The following is a 17,646-nucleotide window of genomic DNA, read 5'->3' on the forward strand; positions in this document are numbered from 1 at the left end:
ACCCCGCCTCAGCTGACTGGAAAAAGACGCCATCTTGGGTTCAACCACAGCGAGGCATGAAATGGGGGGAGCTCACGGCTACTGTGGGGTAGGAAGCAGAGGAAGCAGCTGCTGGCTGAGCGAGCAGCGGGCGACAAAGGGGACTGCATCTGCCTCTGAGCGGAAAGCGAAGAGAGCGGCGGTAGGCGCGAGCTGCGGCGGGGCAGAGGCCCCCCACCCCCCTCCCGCTCCGCGCCGGTTGGTAGGCGCCGCCGCGCGAGGCCCGCTGGGTCTGGCGCACATGGCCCGGCGGTAGGAGCCTCCCTGCCCCTCCCCCGCTCCTTTCCCGTCGCGCTCGAGCTGGGAGCGCGCGGCCGGCGCGGGCCCGCAGCGACCCCCATGCAGGACACCGAGGAGAGCCCGGCGGCCGCGCCGCCCGACGCGCAGGGGCCCGCGGAGGAGCCCGAGCACACGGACGGGCCGCCGGCGGAGCCGCCGCCGCAGGAGGAGGAGGAGGGAGAGGAGCAGGAAGAAGAAGGCGAGTCTGAGGCACCGCCGGGGCCCCGCGAGCCGCCGCCGCCCGCCGCCGAGGAGCCTGTGGCCGCGGCCGAGCCGGAGCAGCCGTCGCCTCAGCCGCCCTCCCCTCAGCCGCTGTCCGGCCGCCAGAGCCCCGAGAAGGCGGAGGCCGAGGCTGATTCGGCGGCTGAGGCCGAGACCGAGGCCGAGCCAGCGGCAGAGGCCAAGCCCGAGCAGCCGGCGGAGGCCGAGCCCAGGGCGGCGCAGGAGAACGGGGAGGCCGCTCCCGCCGCCCCGGCGGAGCCCGAGGACGAAATTTCCTTCAGCGACCCCGAGGACTTCGTGGACGACATCAGCGACGAAGGTGCGGGGGGGCCCGCGGCGGGGAGCGGGTGGCGGCGCTCGGGCCTGGTCGGGGGAAGGGAGGGGCCGCGGGCGGGCGGGAGAGCCCCGGGGGCCCGGCCCTGCCCGCCACCCGGGAGCGCTGGGGAGCCCGGCGGCTGGAGCTGTGCGGTTCTCCCGGAGCCGTGTCCGGGGGTGCCTGGTCGTGCCGTCCCGGGTGGGTGCGTGGGGAGCCGGGATCTCTGCTGGGAAATGCTGTCCGAGTCCCTGTGCTGGCAGGTGGCTCTAACCCTGGGTGCCGTGGTGGCCTCTCCAGCGCGGTAGTAGACTGCTTGTAATACCGAGGGCACACTTTCATGGTATTCTTAATTCTCTTAAATTAATCCTCCTTTGCTGTATCTGTGAACTGTACAGTACCACTTAATTGCTCTTCTTAAATCTACTATTAAACCTCAAGTATTGATTTGTGGGCTGCCGTCACAAAGAAGACTCACCAGCTTGTGTGCTTTCCGTTTGCCTCCATTAGTTAAACTCAGCTGTAAAATCAAAAATTTTAACTTGTTGAGCAGATCTTTACCAACTAGATGTCATGGTTCTGTTTTTTGTGTGCACCCAGAGTGAAATCCGTAGATGGGTAGTATGGCTTTGAGAAGAGTTAATGCTCATGAAGATGTGATAATGGTGCTTTGTGACAAGAAAATATGGAAAAGTTATTTTTGGTACTTGGAAAAAACTGAGCCTCTTTTAAAAGTTTGGATATTGGCTGTCTTAAAATGGCCAAGCCTGTGTATGACTTCATAACCAATCAAGGGAATACCTAATTTTGATATATAGGAATTAGAACCCTGTTTTAATATTTTTCAGTTAAGTCTTTCTAGATAAATCATCTCTGTTCTTGAATAGCAGGAGAGTTTCTTTTCCCAATACTTGTTATAGTATATGTGCTATTGTTGGGTCATATGTACATGTGTCCTACATGTTGTAGGGTCTTATATTATGTGTATTAATACTGGAAAGATGTTTCTTACAGCATCTGATTGATTGTAAGTCAATCAGTTATTTCAGTTGTTGTTGGTATATACAGGTGGTGTATGTACCTTTTAGTGATGTTTAGTTCAACAAAAGAGCAGAAAAATATCTTAAAGTGTTTGTTATTCTCAGTTTAATGGTCTTTGAACTTGTATGTTTGTTTATTAAAGAAACTTTGGCACAGTTGTCTACAAGCATGTAGTTGGATTCTTTTTGTCAAGTGTTTGCTTGATACACTTTGTCTACATGTAGGATTTTTCACTTGAGTCTTTCTTCAGAAACTGGACATATTTCCTATCCTTGCCTATTTTATTGGTAAGGATTAATTTGATTAACTTCTCAGCTGTATGAATAATATGATGTTACTGGCTGAATTACAGCTGTTAAGTTTAGTCACTTTTGCTGGTCTGATTTTCCATCTACATGTTACTTCTCGAGCTTCCTTATTCGTTTCCCCTTATCCTGATGGCTCCCCAAGGAGAGCAGCCCGTATGTCAATGCTTATTTTAACATTTCATCTTCAGGAACACCTTTGAGACAGACCAGCTTTAGGATTGGAGCATCTCAGTTGTGTTGCTTCATCTTTTGTTTCCAGAGTGGTGTTGATGCGGCAGAACAGCTGATCCAGGTTCGAGCAAGCAAAGGGATGTGCAGCAAAGCTTTAGTTCAGATAATCGTAGTGGTCCTTAAAATCCTGCCAGCTGAAGATAGCTGTGTACCCACCACACCCCGCTTTTCTTGTGGGTAGAGTAAGAGCTGGCTAAACCCGCCTCGTACGCTTTGAAGATTCCTTTGTTCACAATTTTGAATTTAAGGTAGAGGGAAGGGTACAATGTAGGTATTTGTCTTTAGTCTGTTACAGCTTTTATTCAATACAGGGTATTGTGTTCTTGCACATGCATCTACATATGCATTCCTTGGTTTGTCTGTAGGCCTGCAAAGTCTTTTGTGAGAAGTGGTTCTGAAAAAATGACTAATACAGGGAAAAAAAACCCTTTTGTGTTGTTTGTTTGTTTGTTTTGTCCATGTAGACTTCTGTGGAAATGTCCTTGTGAGGCACGCTTTCATTTCATATGCAGGGAAAATCTAAAATACCAGATAATAGAGTAAATAAGAAATTTACGTGTTATTTTACTGTAATATCAGATTTTTAAATTCCTCTTTTCAATCCTTACCACTTTTGTGGGCACAGCAGACACTTGACTGTGTGTCCTAAATCCTAGGCCAGTGATTACCTATCCACAATTTCATTGTATTGTCAGCTGCCTGGAGAATGGCTTACTCCTGAAAGAATATCTTAAGATCCAGTATATACTGGGAAGTTAACTTGGCTGCAGTCCTCTGTGTTTTTCTCTTCTGGATCTGTAACAGCTTGAGTCAGCTTTCAACTTTGTAGCAAAAAGCGAAAGGGTGGAACTTGGTCCAGAATACCTTTGTTTGTAACTTACTTACAGTGTGTGTAGTGGAATTTGTCTATGGAGTGATTCCCTATAGCATATTGCCTTGGATCAATGGAAGGCTTCACATCTCTTGCGTGTAAAGGAAACTTCAATGATATTGTAAACAATCTCTTCCCAGTAGAAAGAAGCTTGAAGCTGACAGCGGAAGGACTGAACAAACCATCCCACCAGCACATACTCTCAAAATTTTTAAGATGGTGTAGGAAAGGTGAATTAGTATAGTTGAGGAATATCCAGAGCATGAAAAGGTGTGTGCTTGTCTTCGCTTGCTGCATGCTTAAATATGGCTTTAAGTGTGTTGTCTTAGACCTTCATTTTCATGTTTAATTAAAGGTTTAGATGGAGTGCGAGTTCTCAAACATAATTATAGTGATGCTAAGACATGCAGAGCTTCCAGTATGGCAGATAGTTTTGAATTATGCTAAAACTCATGTAATTTGGGAGAGAGGTACATGTTACATTTCTTTTTATCAAAGTCATGCAGTTATAATTTGAGCAAGGCTTCTAGTCAGAGCTCGGGTAGTAAATCTGCTCTGTTGTCGGTTTTGAGGACTTTGTGAGCCAATTTCAACTCCTGAAACAAGCTATAGTGCAGGTGTTGATGTCAGCAATGTAAGTTATTTCTTTAAGAAAGTTCAAGAGTTATCTCCTTCAAGTTTGTGGAGGAACTGCATAATCATACCTCTTAGCAAGGAAGTACTGTTGGAGTATTGTGTATTCACTTCAGTTGTTTCTCTGATATTCCTTCAAGAATGTTCCTTCAATACCAAGTTTCTTATCAGATTCTGGAAATTTCCTGAAATTTGAAGTCTTCCTGTTCTCTTAGTATTCTCTTCATCTTTCTGCCTTCCTCCTTAATGATGTCTTGTGGTGCCTTAGTTTCTTGTGTGCTATGTCTTTGCAGAATTACTTGGTGATATACTGAAAGATCAGCCACAGGAGGCAGATGGGATTGACTCTGTGATCGTCGTGGATAATGTTCCCCAGGTTGGACCAGACCGACTTGAGAAACTGAAGAATGTCATCCACAAAATATTTTCCAAGTTTGGTAAAATTATCAATGAGTTTTATCCAGAAGCAGATGGGAAGACAAAAGGGTAAGTCATGAAATAGGATTGAAACACTGCTCTGATTTACCCTAGAATATTAGTGCCAGTACTTCATGGCCAATTTTTATGGTGACCTCATAGCCATGGTCTGTCTTTTACCTTATTCTGTACAATCTGCAACATTTAGTCTCAGTGACAAACAGAAGTACCTGAGGGAGCTGAGAAGCTTAATAGCTCATTAAGCTGCAGTGTGTGGGGGGATTAATTATGGAAACAGCTGGATTTGGAAGACAAATTTCCGTGCAGTACTAAATGAGTGGTTTTTTGTTAATTTTTTGCCCTGGCTAATAAATAGGTCCAATAGTTACAATCTTAGTAGCAGTGGATGTACAGTCGATTGCAAAATGGACTGTCAGTATTCTGTCTCTGGGTGCAAGTGCTTATGCTTACATTAGTGACTCCAGCTTCCTTCAGTTCATCGAGCCCTTCGCAGGACCCTTTTTCACCTTACCAGCTTCTGATCCCTGTTCCTGATTTATTGCAGCATCTGGAGCCAGAAATGATCAAGCCCAAAGGGAGAGGGCAAGGGAAATAAAGTTTCAGGGAGAGAAACAAGGCAAAAATCAATCTGATAAACGTGAGGTTTTACTGAGTCTTGTTACTATGGTTGGAGTAGCATATGTTCATGAGCTTAAGAGGAATCAGTAGTTTAGAAAGTATAAATAGTGGGTTTTCTGGGTTGGGAAGATTGTTGGTTCTGTAAGGTCAGCATGAGAAATTTATTCTCTCTGTGTTCGTGCCTCTCTTTAAGGCAGTCTCTGACAGTCTTCAGAATACTTTGTCTGCTGGGCTACAAGCTAGATTGTATTAGTGATAAGACGGAAACTGAATTATATTAAGTGTAACTGAAAAACGAGTGATGGTTTGAGATGCCTATAAGAGCAGGGTTTACAGTTTCTAAACATGATCTGTCATTGAGCTGGCAAGAGCTGCAAACTTAACTTGTCTATTACCAGCTCTTGTTCTGTGTTGCGCTGAACTTGAATTAATTCATTCTAGCCCATTTACAAAAAGGGTATCAGTTTAATTCGGGTCAAGCCCATACAGGTAAAAAGTGTATATGTTTGCCTGTGGCCAAAATGAGGATTAATTGCTTTTGACCCTAATTGGTTAGGGGCAAGACAAGAAGTTATTGTGTAGATGCTCCATACTGAGTTCTTAGTTCATCCTCATTGTTTCTTTTTATTTATTTTATTTATTTTTTTTCATGAGCCTGTTATGTAGTCAGTGTTGACTTCCTACTTTTGTTGTCCTTCATTGTAGGTACATCTTTCTGGAGTATATGTCTCCGTCTCATGCAGTGGATGCTGTGAAGAATGCCGATGGATACAAACTGGATAAGCAGCACACTTTCAGAGTCAACCTTTTCACAGACTTTGATAAGTGAGTGCAGCTATCATGTGCATCTGTAGATTTTGGGATTCTAATCAAGAGTGCCTGCACAGAGTGTAACCAATCAAATTGCCTTTTCAGGTACATGACAATCAGTGATGAATGGGAAATCCCTGAGAAACAGCCTTTTAAGGATTTGGTAAGGATTTTATGGAAACGTGGAAAGAATATTCAGCCTAACATAAAGTGATTACTTCATTGCTGGAGTGTTCCTATGAAAATACAAACGATGTGTTAGGAGTGTGGTTATAAGTAGCAGTTATGATCTTGTGCTCCTTCATTCTCACGGTCACAAAGTGACAGGAAGAACTTAGTGGTTCTGCTTAGTAGTTCCACATAGAGTAAAACTTGAGCAAACTATGATTTTGCACAGGTAATTTAAAAATAGAATTTTGAAAGCATCATCTTACGTACTTAATTGTTTGAGGCGCTCTTTTGTGTATGTTACCGCTAGCTTTGTAAAAAATAAAACAACAAAACCACAAAAAAAATCCCTAAGTAATTCTGGCAAGAAGTGTTGGACATTGTCAAACCGCCTTGACGGTCCACCTTTTTATAATCTGTTCTCTTAGCCTCCAGTAACCAGTAGTTTGAATTATTTAATTTCACTTTAAAAACTGATTTGCAGTTGTAAGACTCCAAAGTTGTGCATACTATGTAAGACTGGCTTCTACCTGCCAGGTAGATAGTAATTTGGGGAACTTGTCATCTTAGCCTTTAACTCACTAATAGTCTTTTTCCTTCTGTTTTTCTTAGGGGAATCTCCGATACTGGTTGGAAGATCCTGATTGTAGGGATCAGTACAGTGTGATCTTTGAGTCAGGAGACCGGACCTCCATTTTTTGGAATGATATCAAGGAACCTGTTCAAATTGAGGACAGAGCAGTGAGTGTCCTGGAAGTGCTGTACATTGCAGATACACTGTCAGTCTCATTCGTTTTGTGACATTTCAGGTTTTTCATTTTTTAAAAAAAAGGCACTTTTTCCCCTCATTGCTGAAATACCTATTTTCTTCCTTTTGAAGAGTAGTGATGAAACTACATCCTTTAGAATTAGACTTAGCTGCTTAGATGAAACAAATGTGGAGTTAACTTGTCTGTGGTGGTTTTTTTTAACTGCTCCATGGTGCCTATTAGTTTCCTTCATCTCTATATTATAGGTGATTCAGAAAGACCTGAAAATGCAAAGTCAGAGTTTGAGGAGTACTATTCATTAGAGCTGAGTATGTGCTTAAGTATGCTGCTTCTGATGACTTCTTGGTTTTTTTTGCTGACCGCAGAGGTGCTAAAGAGGAATAGCTGGTTTGGTAATAGTATGTAAAGGGAGAATTAGTGTGTCTGCCTGCTGCAGGCAGTTGACCTGCTGAGAGCTGTTGGTACCCAGAAGCCTTTTTTTTTTTAATAACCATTGTGCGTTACAGTAGAAGGAAGTTGGCTCTGGGTTGATGAGTGATTTTGCTCATCATCATGGTCTATATTGAAATCTTTCTAACTTAGCTTAAGGTTAAGAGCTGTATTGTTGTTAAGGGGTTTGAAATGCCCTTACTTCTGAGGAGAGTATGTTCTAACCAGGGCTAAAAGACAAGGAAATCCAAGCCTGTTCAGTAAGTTTAATTGTTACTGTACGAAAGTTGTCACTGTACCTGGAAGATGTTTTTGGTGATCATCAGTAAATTGAAGAGGTCTCAATTAACAGTTTTCAACCTGAAGAATAAGTACTGTGCATGCTCCACAGCTAGTCCAAGGTATCGCTGCTTCTAAGATCTTTGCTTAGTAGATGGATTTGCAAAATGTGGTGCTACAAACTACACATTAATTCTTTCCCCTTTAGGAATCCAGCATGAAATTAAACCTTTGCCTATACTTTTTTATTTTAAATTCAGCGGTGGACAGAAACCTATGTGCGTTGGTCCCCAAAAGGTACCTACTTGGCTACGTTCCACCAGAGAGGCATTGCACTTTGGGGCGGAGAGAAGTTCAAGCAGATTCAGAGGTTTAGTCACCAGGGAGTGCAGCTTATTGACTTCTCACCCTGCGAAAGGTACGGAGTATGACACTAATTTGGGCTAAGGACTGAAAGCATGAAGGACGCACGTTCCGGCTGCTGTGCTTTCAAATCTCATTTGGTTGGGGTCTTCTGTTCTCCTTTGCCTTTAGAAGTGCTCCTTTTCATGCATAAATCCTTCTTAGAATGAGTGAAATTCTGCCTGACTTTCTTTTGACTTCAGGAAAGATACTTAACATGATCTGGAGTAACTGATCTACAAAATTGAGCTGCGAAGTTTCCTCAAAGATGTTATTATCCCAAGGGAGAAGACCATATTTTTCCTCTTTAATTGTATGGGATATCTACAGTGTTAGATTTCTCAATCTCTTGAGAAGTTTCAGTTGAGTAGCATCCTCCAAATAGGTAGTGCTAAAATTAATTACTTAAGATTTCTTTCGTGTTAGAGAGTTCTTAAAGGCGGCTACAACAACTTCAGGACTGAGATGCAGCTTGTTTTGCTAATTTTCAAGTAACATGTTTGGAAGCGATTAGGCTCTATGTTTTATTGTATTAAAGAGAGAATATTTATCTTTAAAGGGAGAAGTCTAGTATACTTATAGTTCAGGTTAGCCAAAGTCAATGGATTTATATTTAGTTTAAAGCCAATGATGTTTGTGTGGTAAAATGATACAGTAAATAACAGCGTGTTTGAGTTCCCTCTCTTGTGACATCAATATGGGAAGAAGAATTGCAGATAAATCTAGAGTCTTTGAAGCCAGCAGGATACTGTGTCTTGGAAGCTTTCTTCTCCCATATACTGTTCTTATTTTTCCCTCCTCTCCAAAAAATTCCACTGGAGAAACTGCTATTTGAAAGAGCATTGTATTTAAATATTATTTGGACGGAAGCCTGCTTGTACTAACAGATGAAGTTTCAGTAGTGAAATTGATTATTTCTTTTGTAGGTATTTAGTGACCTTCAGCCCTTTGATGGACACGCAGGATGACCCTCAGGCCATTATCATCTGGGATATTCTGACTGGGCAAAAGAAGCGAGGATTCCACTGTGAAAACTCTGCTCACTGGCCTATTTTTAAGTAGGTTGAGAATCAAAATCAGAGCAGAGAGAAGGAGTCCCAGACTTCGTTTAATAAAGCAGCAGTTCCAATCAAATTTTCTCTTTTTAATTATTTTTTATTTTCCTTTGTTTAGATGGAGTCATGATGGTAAATTCTTTGCTCGAATGACTTCAGATACCCTCAGCATCTATGAAACACCTGTAAGTTCTTGCCCCCCCCTTTTTTTTTAACATAATGCTTCTTGCATTACAATGTGAGTCTTTCCCATGGTACCTATTTTAAAGGATACATTTTAATAATACCTTCTAGAGCTGGGCTTAAAAGGTGAGAAATTCATTTGCACTTGTCTTGTTCTTTCCTGAGTGAAAAACCTTAGCTCAATCTCACTGTAAATTTCACACCACACTTCTAAGGACCAGACAGCTCAATATACTACTTTATAAGAGTCAATGGGATCAAGGTTTGACGATGCCTCCCAGCTCTCAATAGCAGTTGAGTGCCAAAGTACCCAAAACTCAGTATAATTTGCAGCCTAATCTAGTCTGTTTTGCCTTTTCATTATAATTCAGGCTGCTGTACTCATTAATTCTGTACAGCAATTTTGGTTTTGTAATTGTGATATACATATGTTCATAATAAAAATAGGCATACAGGATCTCTGAAAACTACACAATTTCCTAGTTTGTGTGCTCTAACAATAAGACTAGAAGGTGCATGTGTGAATCTAAGAATGTTACTGACTTGAAAATTTATACCTTTCTCTTTTAGTCTATGGGTTTGTTGGACAAAAAAAGCTTGAAAATCACTGGGATAAGGTGAGTCTGTTCCTTTGTAAGGATAACTGCTCTATTTAGTTGGAATTTTTGTGTCTGGGGCTTTGTGATGGTGAGAGAAGACTTTAGACTGACCAGACCAAATGGCCTTATATGCTGAAGTGGCTTAAAATCAGACAAACTGGCAAAAAGGAATGCAAGATTCTCCATTTACTGATGTCCACAGCTGACAGCTCCTGTGCTTTGAAATCCTCTTTGTGGTGCTGTTTAATCCAGGCTCTAGTTTGGGAGTCCTGTTCCTTGTCTACAAAACCAAACTGGAATGCAGTTTATTAAAGCGAATATCTCCCCAACAAGATTTGTACACTGGCCTAAGACAGTGTGCTGTCAAACTGCCAGCTGGCATAGGATTTTTTTTGCTCCTTGTTTTAATCAGCCTGTTTCTCAGATCTGTGGTGGTTACACTGAGTGTAACCCCTACTTCTTAGTGAAATGTGCTGTTTTGATAACATCAGTCATATAGCAAGTTTAAATAGCAGCTTAAAAATCTGGTTTGGTATATGTGTAGGGTTATTAAATTGTCCACAGTTGCTTGTATCTGTCTGTATTATTGAGAGTTGATGTTTGTCTGCAACGTTCAGATACAATGATTAAAATGGTTTCTGCTTGTAGTATCTGTGACTGAAAATTAAAATGGTGTATTTTTAACCTTCTTCCTGTAGAGACTTCTCGTGGTCTCCAGGTGGTAATATAATTGCTTTCTGGGTGCCTGAGGACAAAGACATCCCTGCAAGAGTGACTTTGATGCAGCTGCCTTCTAGACAAGAAATTCGTGTGCGGAATTTGTTCAACGTGGTAGATTGTAAACTGCACTGGCAGAAGAACGGGGATTACCTGTGTGTGAAGGTAGACAGGACTCCCAAGGGCACACAGGTACGTGAGTTCTGATTACATTCATAACATTTGGTTTGATCTCATGCTGCCACCTCATTTTCTTACAGTGCTGTCTTTTAGTATAGACAGTGTAAATTATATCATGTCAAAGCTATTTTTCATTTTTTTCCATTTGAATTTGAGATGTGTGGAGAGCAAAATCTATGTAATATTTTTATCCAGGGTTTGCTTCAACTTCAGTGGCATCTTGGGCTTGGGTGAGAGCTACACACCTCACCTTTCCCCACTCGCTCTTAAGTGGTTGTCGTGCTGCACAATGTACCCTACATTTATCTGTCTTAATTAAATTTCATAACAGTCTGAAAAAAATGCTTTTTTCATCAATTCTTCAGTTATTCTTTATCAGAACACTAAGAGTTAGAATGTGCTCAGTAATGAGGCATACTGTATTTATCTGCTCTCATGAAAGAAACCTTGACTCTGTCTCTCATCTTGCATCCTGACAGGCTAATTATGTAGTTGTCCTTCTATGCCTAGTGATGTAATTATTTGCTGTGCTGCCTCTGTTCTGGATAACGAGCTAATCTTGGCCTTTACAGGGAGTAGTGACCAACTTTGAAATATTCCGAATGAGAGAGAAACAGGTGCCAGTGGATGTGGTGGAAATGAAAGGTAATGCCAAGTATTGCCTTACTTTTGATCTTTAACTTCTTTGTAATAGACATTTGGGAGTTTTTTTAGAAATTTCTGTCGACTTGTGATGTAATTAGGAAGTCAACCCTTTAAAAGGAGAAACAGTATTTGTCGCAGGATGTCTCATAAAAATCAAAACTTTTGTTGCTAGTCATGCTTGGAACTGCCTTGAAAAATAACAGAACTGAAAATCTGTTATTAATGAAGATGGAAGGGCTGATAACATGAGTGTATTTTGTAGAAGATAGGAGACTTGCTGTTGCTTGACTAAAACACTTCCCATAACTCCCCACATTTGCCCTGTCAACCTGTATTGTCTATATGGCAAAGTTCATTAACTGATGGGTTCCTTCTCTTTAGTGTCTTGTTTTTCTTTGGTAACTGCTTGAGATCAGAGCTTTGTATTGTCTTTTGACGGAGTTTTGACCCCCTCTTTTTTGTTACAGAAAGCATCATAGCCTTTGCTTGGGAGCCAAATGGGAGCAAGTTTGCTGTGTTGCATGGAGAAACTCCACGAATCTCGGTTTCCTTTTACCATGTTAAAAACAATGGGAAAATAGAACTCATAAGTAAGTGACTGAAAAACAAGTGAAAAGTGCAGATACTAAGCATTTTGCATGGCAATAGATGCAGTAAAGTCAAAACTGACTGTTTGGGGTGGAAAGAATGGCGCGGAGGTAAGGGCTGTTGTTAGCACTTATGTGCAAGGTTCAGAAATGTCTTTTGAGGAACGAATGAAATTCACTGCTTGTAAGCTCATTGACGGCATTGAATTGAGATATTTTTCTGAATTACCCTTGTTTCTTTTCAGAAACATTTGACAAGCAGCAAGCAAACACGATATTCTGGAGTCCTCAAGGGCAATTTGTAGTGCTGGCTGGTCTCAGAAGGTGAGTGTTGCACAGGTTACTGAACACAACTGTTTTAAGGAGGAAAAAGACTGGAGTATCTCATCAAGAAGTGTTTGGTATCTTCATGAATGTTGCATTGCTGTATAATCCTGATACAGCTTTGCAGAAGCAAAGGAAAAGCAGAGATACAATTTAATGCTGTAGCTCAGTCACTTGTAACTTTTATTTTCTGTTTTTCCCACATGAAATGAAAAATCCTTTTTTCAACAGAAAAGTGGATATTTCAAAATACTTTTCAGCTGGTGAATTTAAATACTGACTCTCAACTAATCCAGTTTAAACTGTGCATGTGACTGTTATAATGCATTTGTTATCGCAGCCTTGTGCCTCATCATGGGCCATACCTCTTAATGACCAAGCTGTTTTGTGAAAGCGTTATCAGGAAAGTTTCACATTAGAGCAAGTGAAAATTATATTTATTAAGCAGTTGAGCAGTATTTGCCTTTACATGCTTTCAGTGCTGCTGTTCATCTTGGAAATCTATTTTTTTTGTCTTTAGTCTTCACTACTTAAATATGTCTAAGCATATGATTGTTAAACTTTGGCTGTAACTTGCCTATAGTATGTTTTCACTGGGACTTTAGGAACAGAAATAAAATGGGTTAAGGGTCACTGAACACAGAAACAAAAGTGACATTCTTAACTGGATTTTTGTCTTTATTCGTCACACTGCTTTCTAGCCACAGAGACTGGTATGAGCCTGTCTCTTGGTTGCTGTAAAAACTGTATTAGTGTGTAAAACAATCTGTCTGGTTTTGTCTTTGCAGCATGAATGGTGCCTTAGCATTTGTTGATACATCTGACTGCACCATGATGAATATTGCTGAACACTATACAGCTTCAGATGTGGAATGGGATCCTACCGGCAGATACATTGTGACTTCTGTGTCTTGGTGGAGCCACAAGGTACCGACCCTTTCTGGTTTTGTTTTGTGGGGTTTTTTGTGTTGGTTTTTTTGACACCTGTCACTGGTAATGCAACTTAAAACCTGCACCATAGTTTTATGCCTTAATTTCTGAACATCAGCATTTATTTGGGCCATTAGCTTCACTGATTGTACAAAATAAGTTCTGGAAGGGAAGTTCATTAATTCAAACTGAGTGTCCTTTTTCTAAATTTTAATTATGTCTTCAGCAGTTTGAAACTTGACTCCTTGTGGTTCACACAGAAGGGCAGAATGTATTACACTTGTCATTACTTTTGCTTGGTTCCAGCCACTGCACTGTAATCTCTCCTATACAAGTATAGAATCTGAGACTTAAGAATCTGATAGAAGGGCTGGCTTAGTTTCAAACTGTTCTGATCCTCCAGAACGTAACTTCTTGCAAAGCGTCAATGGAACAAATATTTTGCTGAAGAATTTGAGTGGTGCATGGAAGGTGCTAACGCAAAGATCACCATGGTTCTGTTGATTTATGGTGCTAATATTATTAAAAAAAAGACCCTTAACACTGTAGTGTCCACTCCATGTCTGAAGTTACAGTTTATCTCAACTGAGATGGTGCTCTGTTCTTCCAGGTGGACAATGCATATTGGTTATGGACCTTCCAAGGCCGTCTGCTTCAGAAAAACAATAAAGACAGGTTCTGTCAGCTTCTCTGGAGACCACGACCAGCAACCTTGCTCAGTGAGGATCAGATCAAGGTAGTGTATTCCACCGACTCTTTCTGCTGATGGTGATTTGGTGGATTTCCTAGAAGAGAGATGTTTTTTAAAAATGCATAGCCTACTTGGGCCTACTGAAGGAATTCTTACAGAATATAATAGTTGTGATCGCTAGTCTGATATCCTTGTTGAAATAAAATTCCCTGTTTTACAGCAAATTAAGAAGGACCTGAAGAAATACTCCAAGATATTTGAGCAGAAGGATCGTCTGAGCCAGTCCAAAGCTTCAAAGGCAAGACACTTTTGGAATATAATAAAGTAGATGAAACTATTCTAATCTGTTCTTAGTTACATTGTAATGGTGATGTGTAAGTTGAATTTCTTTAAATTTCTGTGTTCATTTGAATCCAGATGGTTAAAATTAGTTCCAAAAGGTAGTTCAGACAGACACAACTAAACTGTCAGATTAAGCAGTAATGAATCTGGAGAGGCTCGTTAAGCAAAGGTGGTAAAATTTTGAAGTTCTTAGCGAGTTGCTGCATTAGCCAGTCTTTAAATTAAGAAAAGCTTGTTTAAAAAAACCTTCACCAAAACAGCTTTTTGATTACATAAGAGAAATATCTTTAAGTCAGTAGAAAGAAAACGTTTGACTTGCTATAACAAATGCATTGCATGTGAATTTGATTGATTGGAGGTTTAACAACCTCTTCCTGCTCCGTAGGAGCTGGTGGAAAGGAGACGTACGATGATGGAAGAGTTCAGAAAGTACCGCAAGATGGCACAAGAGCTGTACATGGAGCAGAGGAACGAGCGTTTAGAGCTCCGCGGAGGTGAGCCACACAGCGTACGCGCAGAGACCTGCTGCTGGATAATTGCTACTTCTTGCCAAATAACTACCCTGTTCTGGGGATTCATCCACTTCTCTCTCTCTCTCCATTTCCTGTCAAATCTAATCCCTTTTTCTCTGAGGGTTATTAATGCTTTTTTTTCTCAATCGCAACAGGGATTTTTATCAATAGGAGAAAGCTCAGATATTGCTGGCTGTGAGATTTTGGTATCTGTGTTTTTACCTCACTACTTTATGCTTCAAGGCAAGCGTTGGCTTGACCTTGTGTTAAGACTGTGAAGAGATTTGGGTGTTGCTTTTAACCAGAATATCCACAAAAGTCCTGTTGTGGGTACAGTAGTGTCTTGGTTGTCATTTGGTGAATTTAACATATAATTGTTATGATTTAAAGCACCAAATACTTATTTCACTGCTTTCTCTCAGAAGAGACCAGCTTCTACTTTTTTCAAAACTGAAAAGGACTGTTTGTGCCAGGACCATCAGATCTTTGTATTGCTGCCTTGTTTGATGCATTCAGTGTTATCGTTTCCTCCATTGCAGGGGTGGACACAGACGAGCTGGACAGCAATGTCGATGACTGGGAGGAGGAGACTGTTGAATTTTTTATCAATGAAGAAATTATTACCCTTGCAGAACCAGAGTAATTCATAAAAGTGTGGTAAGACAGCACACTTCCTCTCAGCATAGAGAAACTTTCTCAGCTTTTGCTATAGATTCAGTAATTTGCTGAAGAAGGTTAAGTCTGTTGCGTGAGTGAATGTGGTGATTTATGTTTTCTCTGTGGCTAGAGAGGACAAAAGTGGTTTTTACAATTAATCAGAGATGGTGAGATTTATGAGCTGTACTGAACAGAATATTGCACATGTTCTGTTTTGCCAGAGCGATCAAAGACACAACAGTGTCAGGGTCAACTGCTAAACACAGTGTATTGGAAACTGTCAGTAGTCAGTAGTAGGAATAGTAGTTAGTACAAGAGAGAAATATCTCCTTTTGGAAGAACTGCATGTTAGTTCAGGACTGGATGGAGTTTAATTGCTGTACTAACAATTATACAGCAAGTTGACCGTGATAAAACTTCTTTGCTGTTATTTTCTAGAAATGTGTAGAATTCAGGCAGTAGTAGATTCTTGTGCACTGACTGGCACTGCTTGTTGCTGAATTCTTTTATTTAATCCAGTGCTTTTCCCTGTTCCTTTTTGTGAATGCATAGTATGTATGTGCATGTTGAAAAGAGGCTGCTTGCAGCCCCTATTGTAGGAAATGTCATTTGGGGAGCTTGACATTGTTGTATTGATGAAGGAAAAGATGTTTTGATAGTGAAGACACTTACACAGGGCTTAAAACTTGGAATGGGTTCCTGCTGTCACATTTAGGACTTCACTTAAGAAGGAGGGAGACTGGAAGTGTGCCCCTCGCAGCTGTAAGCCACCCCATAGCCCTTAAGCCTCCAGATAGTTAAGGAGCTCAAGTAAAACAAGCAGTATATGTCTTGGAACTGTAGAAAAATTTAATAGCTTTGATACCCCTTTGAATATACCTGGGTCTGTCTTATCTGTGTCCATACATGGGAGATCATTTTATGGAAGGAAGAAGGCGAGCAGCTGCTTAGCCTATGGACTTAAACATCAGCTTAAGAACAGCTGGTTGAACTGTTTGTATGAAAGCACAGTAACTAACTCACCTCTTTTTTCTTTGCAGCACCACCACATCTTGTGCCGAAAAGAAGTTGGTTCATTTTCAGAAGGCCTACATCAACTTTGGAATTTTTAATCCATATTCTTGCACTCTGGAAGGGTGGATGCACCAAGTTTTCTCTGTTCTGACACATTGTAGTGCCTTTAAGTCTTGCTGCCTGCTGCAGTGGGACACTGGAAAGGCACTGCTTTTAAATTTTTATTCTTTAGGGTTTGATTTATTTTTTTTTTTCCTTTTTAATCCACTACTACCAGTATTTACTTCCTGACTCCCGTGCAGTACTTACCAACTGGCAGTTTTTGGCTGTCGCCGGTGAGGTGAGATTCATCAGTGCAACTCTGTCTCACACACACGCACGATGTTTCTGTTTCAGGACTCTTTCTATGTCCCGAGTGCATGGACAGGTGTTCATTTTGTTTGGGCAAAAGTCAACAGAACCATTTTTCGTATGATGTGTTTTAGTGTGCTGAAGCAGCACTACAGTGGGCTATATCCTCCTCCTTTCAGATTGTGAAAGGACGTCTCCCTCTAAAGAGCTGAATATGGAAATAAAAGCAGACCTATACTAAAACCAGGCTGGCTACGCGTTGTTTGTGGGGAATCTTTCCCTGAATGATGAAAATCAAACAGACCCACATTAATAGGAGTGTGTTTGCTATATTGACTATATGGTTCCTTTGGCTCTTTATTAATCCCAGTTCCTCATGGCTCTTCTTGTTTTGTGTTGTGATGTGTTTTTTTACAGTGATGGTACAGCTCATTAATCGGCCACGACCTGTTCGCTCTAGTGGAGTGACTAGAAAATTATGGGGATTTCTTCAGCTATTTGCAAGCTGATAGTAGCCTCAGGAATTACTGGATTAGTCTTTAAGTCTTACACAGAACTTACTCTTTGGGCCGCGCTCAGCTGGAGGCAGCCAAGAGACAGCTCGTATGTTCAGTGCTTGCTGCAGATTGCCTTCCTGAACGTAGGAGCCACGAAATGCCACTGTGTGTGAAGTGACAATGAGATGGACGCTTGATCAGGGAGGCAGCAAACTCCTTCCTGACTGTCTCCATGGCTGTTGTCAGTTCCTGTGCAAGGCTGGAGGGGCCAGGGTGCTTCTTGCTCAATGTTTGGTGGAGTGTGGATCCCTGTACCTGGTTGTGCCACATATTTGATCTTAAGAGATGGAGGCATCTGAGAGAAATCTGGCATCCTGGAGGGCAGAAAAAAGGCTCACCAAGGGTGTGTGCAGGCAGATTTGCACATAAAGAACTAATTTGGGCTTGGCAGGTGGGTTGTTCTGCATATCCTGATACCTTTCACCGTGTCCCATCCCAGGTGCGGTGGTGG

The 17,646-nt window shown here is 41.5% G+C and overlaps 1 protein-coding gene across 1 annotated transcript; it reads left to right on the forward strand.

Moving 5' to 3' along the window:
* Positions 1 to 248: 248 nt before the first annotated feature.
* EIF3B (eukaryotic translation initiation factor 3 subunit B) lies at positions 249 to 16,882 on the forward strand. The gene is made up of 19 exons (XM_080354039.1): positions 249 to 859; positions 4,231 to 4,423; positions 5,699 to 5,818; positions 5,909 to 5,966; positions 6,584 to 6,712; positions 7,710 to 7,867; positions 8,778 to 8,909; positions 9,025 to 9,091; positions 9,660 to 9,706; positions 10,387 to 10,597; positions 11,158 to 11,230; positions 11,698 to 11,820; positions 12,063 to 12,141; positions 12,930 to 13,068; positions 13,682 to 13,807; positions 13,983 to 14,060; positions 14,490 to 14,598; positions 15,156 to 15,273; positions 16,314 to 16,882. The coding sequence occupies exons 1-18, from the start codon at positions 379 to 381 to the stop codon at positions 15,257 to 15,259; spliced, it is 2,427 nt and encodes an 808-aa protein (XP_080210165.1). The 5' UTR covers positions 249 to 378; the 3' UTR covers positions 15,260 to 15,273; positions 16,314 to 16,882.
* The last annotated feature ends 764 nt before the right edge of the window (positions 16,883 to 17,646 follow it).

Source organism: Nesoenas mayeri, assembly GCF_963082525.1.
Source record: "Nesoenas mayeri genome assembly, chromosome: 15".
Classification (NCBI taxonomy): Eukaryota; Metazoa; Chordata; class Aves; order Columbiformes; family Columbidae; genus Nesoenas; species Nesoenas mayeri.